Source organism: Mustela lutreola, chromosome 5, assembly GCF_030435805.1.
Source record: "Mustela lutreola isolate mMusLut2 chromosome 5, mMusLut2.pri, whole genome shotgun sequence".
Lineage (NCBI taxonomy): Eukaryota > Metazoa > Chordata > Mammalia > Carnivora > Mustelidae > Mustela > Mustela lutreola.
The window spans coordinates 78,901,528-78,909,319 of record NC_081294.1 but is presented as its reverse complement, the minus strand read 5'-3'; the positions used below and the strand labels follow the sequence as shown (position 1 = coordinate 78,909,319).

The following is a 7,792-nucleotide window of genomic DNA, read 5'->3' as shown; positions in this document are numbered from 1 at the left end:
ACAGTGGCTATGCCATTTTACATTCCCACCAACAATGCACAAAGGTTTCAAATATTTTAATACTTGCTAACATTTATGTATTTTGTTTTTTTCATAGTAGCCATCATAATGGGTGTAAGGTGGTATCTCATTGTTTTGATTGGCATTTCCCTAACCATTAGTGATGCTGAGCATCTTTTCATGGGCTTACTGTCCACTTGTATCTTTTTTGGAATGACACATATACCATTACAACCCCCAAATGATCAGCTCTTTCAATGATACTACTGGTAGCTTATATAGACTGGTATTTGTGTCCCCTCAAAATTTTTATGTTGAAACTCAATTCCCAGTGTGATAGTATTTGGAGGTAGGGCTTTGGGGAGGTGATTAGCTCAGGAGGGTGCAGTCTCATGAATGGCATTAGTGCTTTGTAAAAGAGGCTGCAGAGAACTCCCTCACTCCTTGAACCATGTGAGGCTACAGTAAAAAGGCTGCTGTTTATGGAGCCAGAAGCTTGCCATCACCCAGACACCAAATCTGCTGGCACTTTTATCTCCAACTTCTCAAGCCCCAGAACTAAGAAATAAATTTCTTTTGTTTACAAGCCACTCAGTTTATGGTATTTTGTTATAGCAGCTCAAATGGATGAAGACATTATCCATGCCCCTTGCCCTCTTCTGACATTTCCTTTTTTAGTTTAGAGGCCCATCCTCTGAAACAATAAGCTAAACCTATTCATAGTTGTAATAGGTTCTGATAGATCTAAGCCAATAATGATAGTATCATTCTTCTTGTCATTGTTTACTTAGGAATATAGACTTAATATGATGAATAACCATGGCACTATTTTGGGCCAGATAACTCTTTGTTGTGGGGAAGAAAACTGTTCTGATATTTAGTAGCATTCCTGGCCTCTACTCGCCAGATACCAGTAGACCCACTCCCATAGTTGTAACTATCAAAATATCTCCAAAAAAAAATCTCCATATATTATCAAATGTCACCTCCTCCCCACCATACCGAAAATGGTATATCTCAGGGTATTCTGGTGATTATTACTATTACTAGGCCTATTATTATAGGCATAGGTACATGAACTAAATTGGTCCAATCAGATTGAAAGATGAACTTTGGTTGGGGGAGCCACTCTTTGAACTTACCACAGACAAGGAGGGAACTCCCCTGGGTACTGCTAGCAGATTTCTTGTGACCACAGACTTTAGAAGTCTCAAGATGAGGGCAAAGCTAAAAGAATAACAGAAAAAGTATAAATAAATAATCGTTCTCCAAAATGAGGTAGAGGAAAACAGTTTGTGCCAGGTCATGATTCTGTCATGCCCAGAGGGAGCCATACTTGAATGGCACTGTTCAATACAGTAACCACCAGCTATATGTGGCCCCTGAGCATTTGAAATATGGCTAGTCCAAATTGAGATGTGCTGTGAGTGTAAAATATGCACAAGGTTTTGAAGATTTAGTACAAAGTAAGAATGTAAAATATATCATTAATAATTACTACATTGATTATGTGTGTAAATGATAGTTTGGACTAAGGTAAATAAAATTATTGAAATTAATTTTATGTTTCTTTCTTTTTTTAAATTTTATGTTTCTTTTTACCACTTTAATGTGCTTACTAGATTATTTAAGATCACATCAGTGGCTTTAATCTGTGGCTCAGAGTATATTTCTAACTGTACAGAGCTGCTCTAGACTATCTGGTTTTTAGGATAACAGATTTTCTAATTGTTTAAATCAGTATCAATTTAGGTTGATCTTTTTTTCTATAGAAAACATCCTAATTGGGGTGTCCCGGAGGCTCAGTTGGTTAAGTGTCTGCTTCTGGTTCAGGTCATGATCCTGGGACTCTGAGATCAAGCCCTGTATCAGGATCCCAAACCCTCCTCCAGCTCATGCTTTCTCTCTCTCTCTCTCAAATAAATAAATAAAATCCTAAAATAACATCTACTTGATACGGGATACTGCTACATTTTACCTAAGCTTGCCCTCTTATTTCTCTCTCAATAAATGAAATCTTTAAAAAAACATTCTGCTTGATACAGGAGACTGCTACATTTAGTTAACATTTTAGTTAACTGCTACATTTTTTTTTCAAGATTTCATTTTCTTGTTTTACTTATTTAAGAAATCTCTCTCTATACCTAATGTGGGGCTCAAAATCATAACCCCATGATCAAGAGTTGGATGCTCCTCCAACTGAACCAGCCAGGAGCCCCTCTAAGATTTTTATATTTAAGTAATCTCCCTACACAATGTGGGATTCAAACTTACAACCCCAAGATCAAGAGTCACATGCTTTACCTACTAAGCCAGGCAGGCACCCCTAATAACCTTTTTTTTTTTTTTTTTTTTTTACTGTTTATATAATGGTATGCCAATATATAAGTGTACCTTTTTGGGATGTCTGCAATTTCCTCACCCCTATAATTTTTGATCTCTAAAATATAAGAAGGGATACTTCTGTCACTCGTGATTTTTTAGATTTTTTTTAATTTGACAGAGATCACAAGTAGGCAGAGAGGCAGGCAGAGACAGAGAGAGGGGGAAGCAGGCTCCCCGCCGAGCAGAGAGCCCCATGCGGCGCTGGAACCCAGGACCCCAGGATCATGACCTGAGCCGAAGGCAGAGGCTTTAACCCACTGAGTCACCCAGGCACCCTATCACTTGTAATTTTTTAATCTCCACAACATAAGGAACTTAAGAGTTTATTAAAGGGAATTTCCAAACACACAGCATAAGCCTTATTGTGCTACTCCTTTATTATAGGAAGGAAGTCTTTGGAGGACTTGTTACCTCACTGGGGAATTTTTTCCTCTCCCCAAATCTTTGGTTTGCTAGTATCCCAGGTATTTCATGGAACAACTACAGAAGTATAATTCCTTCATCAATTTATAGTGTTTCTGTAGGCCTAATGGGCTTGATTTAAAAAACAAACCTGGATTGGGGCACCTCAGTGGCTCAGTGGGTTAAACCTCTGCCTTCAGCTCAGGTCATCATCTCAGGGTCCTGGGATCAAGTCCTGAATCAGGCTCTCTGTTCAGCAGGGAGACTGCTCCACCCCCAACTCTCTGCCTGCTTATGATCTCTGTCTGTCAAATAAATAAATAAAATCTTAAAAATTTAAAAAATTAAAAACCTGGATTTTTCAATAGACATTAGGGTAATGGGTGATGTGGCAGAGCCCTTAATTTTAGGATCAATGTAATGTTCCCTCAAAAAAACAGCATTTGCAAAATATGTTAAGATCATAAGCAGAAAATATGTTTCAGGACTGAAGGAGGTATTTACTTTAGAGGAAACTTCAGTTAATCCTTTTTATTAAAAGGTTTAAAAATATTCCATTTAAAGATTAGTAACCAAAATATATCATAATTTTGGCAGGTCAGAATTACATAGAATTTTTCTTAAGCTATTTTCTGTGGCTATTTGAGCATCATAAAACTCTGGCAATTAAAATGCAAAGAAATATTTGGATTATTTTCATTTATAGGCATGTCCTTACATCTTATATGGTTAAATAAAGTACTATGCAGAGGCCAGCAGATATCCTGTTATATGTATAAAATAAGTAAAACCGGGTATAATTAAGGGACAGCACAGTGAAAAAAGTTCACCTTCAAAAAGAAAATAAATGATCTTGGAAATTTTTGTTAAATCCGCTAACATTCTTCAACACATTATAGAACAAGAAGGACTAATGTAGTTATCTGAAAGAATGTAATTTCTCCTTCAAACTTAACAACAACAACAAAACGAACTGGTGTCAGGCCATTTTAATTTCCTCCCATAACACACAGTATCAGAGTCTACCTAAACCAAAGAAGACACATTCACACACACTTTTACCAAACCTCTCCACGCACAATTGGCACTGTTCTTGGCTAGAGAAAAAATGTGTATGAAGTGGATATATCTCATTCTAAGGTAATATAAAACCCATTTTCTCTCACAAATCATTATAGGAATTAGACTATATTTATGCCATTTTCTCTTATGGCATGGATCAATTATTTCCTTCAATTAGCAATATTTCTTGTGTGTCTCCCATGTTTTGGTACTAGGCACTGGGACACAATGAACATGGGAAACCACAAACTCCTGACTATCACAGAGCTTCCAATTTGGGGCAAGAGACATAGTAAGTGCCTAAAGAAATAAAGCAAATTTTGAAAGTATTAATCACATTTCAGGTGAGCTCTTTCAAATTTATATGCAGCTTGTATTTTAGAAGATAGAAATAAAATTTTAATGAGCTTGATGCTTACCAAACTGATCCTACTAAAAAATGAATGTAAATGAATAAGTGCAAGTGGGAACTGTTACATATTTAGGCCTAAATACTACAAAACATGCAAATGAATACCTCATTACCCATAGAAGAAACAAGCATAAACAGTTTTAAAATAGTAGACGTGGAACAAAAAAAATTTCCTAACTTAAAAATTACAGGCAAAAGCATGATAGGGAGTAATACTTCCAATTTTATTCTACTTCAATCAGACCATTCGTTAGACAGCTCTGTCCTAAACGAATATGTGCCTCCAGAAGAACACTTACTTCCCTGTTGACATTTATATCTACATCAAACATATTAAAAAGAGGAATCACCATGTTCCCTTGGGGTCCTTCAAAACAGTAACAGTCCCTAAGTCATGGGTCCCCTCAGGGCATTTTCATCATCAACAAAACACAGAATTATATAGTGGTCAGCATGTCCTTCTCACTCCACTGATTTGGGTACTTTACAATCCACTATATGGTTAAGTATAATTTTTTGTATCTGCTCCAGATTCGGATATACCGTGTGGAGCATCCGAGATGTTTCCAAAGGCAAAGACGCTTTCCGCACGGATGCCCTATCTCCAGCAATCACACAGAAGCCTAGGAGCCATCCGGACCCACGGCGACCGGTATATGTTCTGCCTTAACAAAGCAGGAAAGGTGAGCTTGAAGGTCTGTGTTTTTCCTGCAAGCATTGCCTTTAAATATTTTCAAAACCGATAGCTCTTTAAGAAGCATTAGCTTTTTCTCGCGTTAAGTCAAATTCTCGCGAGAGGACAAGTCCCCGGATAGCGTAATTGCGCCTGCGCGCGCTGGAGCAGCCCGCACTTCCGCCTTAGGTGTGCTGTCAGTCACAGCGCTTCTTTTGCCCGGCGGTGTTACGTATCGCTTTCCTTCCTGGGTCTGCAGCTCCGGAGTGAGAGTGGCGGTGTTGCTGAGCTGCCGAGACTGGCGCTGCGAGCTGCAGATCTCGGCGAGATTTCGCACTGCCCGTCCTCGGCGTTTCGTTGATAAGCGGATCACTTTCCTGAGATCCGGGCGGAACAAAGGAATAAAGAAGGAGACGCTCGGCTCCCGGCCGTGTTGCTTGGTTTCCTTTCCCGCTTGCTTCTGTTCGGAGAAGCTGGGTTTGTAATCGTCACCGGATTGTAAGTACCTAAGGCGAAGAAAGCGCACTGCGTCCTGCTTTTTGAATACCTTTGTTCCGGGAGAGATTGTGGATTGGGAGAGTCTACTGGGCCTTTCATTTTTGTGTCGAAAATCATTCCGCAGAAGCCGCCATTTGCTTTCCTGCTAGCTAGCTCGGTCTGCATTGTCCGGCAGCGACATCTGGAGGTCGGAACTTGCATTGCAGCCAGTAGATTTAAGTGGACCCAACTGCTTAGTGTCTCTAACGACTGGTGTTCAGGCACAACATATTTCCAAAGATTTGGACCTTAATTCAAAATTAAGACAAAATAGACGCCTTGCCCCTATTCTGCTTAAAACTTTATAATTAAGGATTTCGAATCGTAACAAACTGGTCTAACTGCTTGCAGTAGCTGCAACTTTTAGTGCAACAAGTGGTTGTTAGAAAAGTGAGCCTCAAAGAAGTAAAGATGAGTAAGAGCAAAGATGATGCTCCTCACGAGCTAGAGAGCCAGTTTATCTTACGGCTGCCTCCGGAATATGCCTCTACTGTGAGGCGGGCGGTACAGTCTGGTCATGTCAACCTGAAGGACAGATTGACAATTGAGTTACACCCTGATGGACGTCATGGAATCGTCAGAGTGGACCGGGTCCCACTGGCCTCAAAATTGGTAGATCTGCCCTGTGTTATGGAAAGTTTGAAGACCATTGATAAAAAAACCTTTTACAAGACAGCTGATATATGTCAGATGCTTGTCTCCACAGTTGATGGTGATCTCTATCCTCCTGTGGAGGAACCAGTTGCTACTACTGATCCCAAAGCAAGCAAGAAAAAGGATAAGGACAAAGAGAAAAAGTTTATATGGAACCATGGAATTACTCTGCCTCTAAAAAATGTGAGAAAGAGAAGGTTCCGGAAGACAGCAAAAAAGAAGTATATTGAATCTCCAGATGTGGAGAAGGAAGTGAAGAGGTTGCTAAGTACAGATGCTGAAGCTGTGAGTACTCGTTGGGAGATAATTGCTGAAGATGAAACAAAAGAAACAGAAAATCAGGGCCTTGATATCTCTTCTCCAGGTATGTCTGGTCACAGGCAGGGCCACGACTCTTTAGAACATGATGAGCTTCGGGAGATATTCAACGACCTCAGCAGCAGCAGTGAAGATGAAGATGAGACGCAGCATCAAGATGAAGAGGATATAAACATCATCGACACTGAGGAAGATCTGGAAAGACAGCTACAGGACAAGCTGAATGAATCAGATGAACAGCACCAAGAAAATGAGGGAACCAACCAGCTGGTTATGGGAATTCAGAAACAGATTGATAATATGAAAGGCAAACTCCAAGAGACACAGGATAGGGCAAAACGACAGGAGGATCTCATCATGAAAGTGGAAAACCTGGCTCTCAAGAACAGATTTCAGGCTGTGCTGGATGAACTCAAACAAAAGGAAGACCGAGAAAAGGAGCAGCTCAGCTCTTTGCAAGAAGAGCTAGAATCACTCCTAGAGAAGTGAAAAGAGCTCTCATACTTAGTTTCATTCCTTAGAGTGTTCAGCATTGAAAGAAGAATCTTGGCTTCATCACCTGGACTAAATAGAACTGTGCAGTAGTTCTCATTTTCTCCACTGTCTTCTACCGAATTTGTCTTACAGACAAATACACATGTGAATTGCTATCTCATTTTCTGTCAGAACCACTTTGCTGTTTATCCTGTAGGAAGTAGTAATGTATAGACAGATAAATGATTGTAGGAAAATTGCAGGATTAGTGGAATAAACAGTGCCTTAGTAATCACAGCTTCATGGCAGGACTTCACTGCTATTTCTCCATTTGCCATAATTGGCTGTTGATTCTCTGTGATGCCATCCGAGATCAGTAAGCAGAGTCTAGTCTGTAGGCAGTGAAGCTAGTTTGTGTGTTTTCCCATGAAGTGATAGCTATTTTCCCAGCTATTCAAAGCATTCTTACATATGTAGGGTTGGAAATCATTTCATAAAGCTGTTTTAACACAATAAAAGCAACTAATTTTCACCTCACTATGTGTCTTGTTGCTTTTTTATGGGTAGTGGGGATTTCGGGTTCTCCAGTGAGGTGGTTTCTTGGTGTGGTTTAATGACTGACTGATTTGATCCTGTTTAGAGAAAGAAGCAGTTATGTTGGGTTTTAAGAAAACACAGTAGGGTCAGAGAAATTGGGAAATGTCATCTTTGTGCCTTCCTTGAAGTTTCCAAACCACCTGTTTCATTTGCAGGTTAAACACTAGGTACAGAACCTACCTAAATCATCCTTAAGTTTTGTACATGAAGGTCTATGTTTTTTTTTTTAAGCACTACGCTCATCTGGCTAATACAGTAGAAAAAAGGCTATCATATCA

At 39.6% G+C, this 7,792-nt stretch overlaps 1 protein-coding gene across 1 annotated transcript; it reads left to right on the top strand.

Annotated features, from left to right (window-relative positions):
• The first annotated feature begins 5,103 nt into the window (after positions 1–5,103).
• On the top strand, positions 5,104–7,454 carry TAF7 (TATA-box binding protein associated factor 7). The gene has a single exon (XM_059174842.1). The coding sequence runs from the start codon at positions 5,883–5,885 to the stop codon at positions 6,930–6,932; it is 1,050 nt and encodes a 349-aa protein (XP_059030825.1). The 5' UTR covers positions 5,104–5,882; the 3' UTR covers positions 6,933–7,454.
• The last annotated feature ends 338 nt before the right edge of the window (positions 7,455–7,792 follow it).

Excerpts from the sequence above, each read along its gene's own strand:
- TAF7 (XM_059174842.1), top strand. The coding sequence starts at position 5,883 with ATGAGTAAGAGCAAAGATGATGCTCCTCACGAGCTAGAGAGCCAGTTT.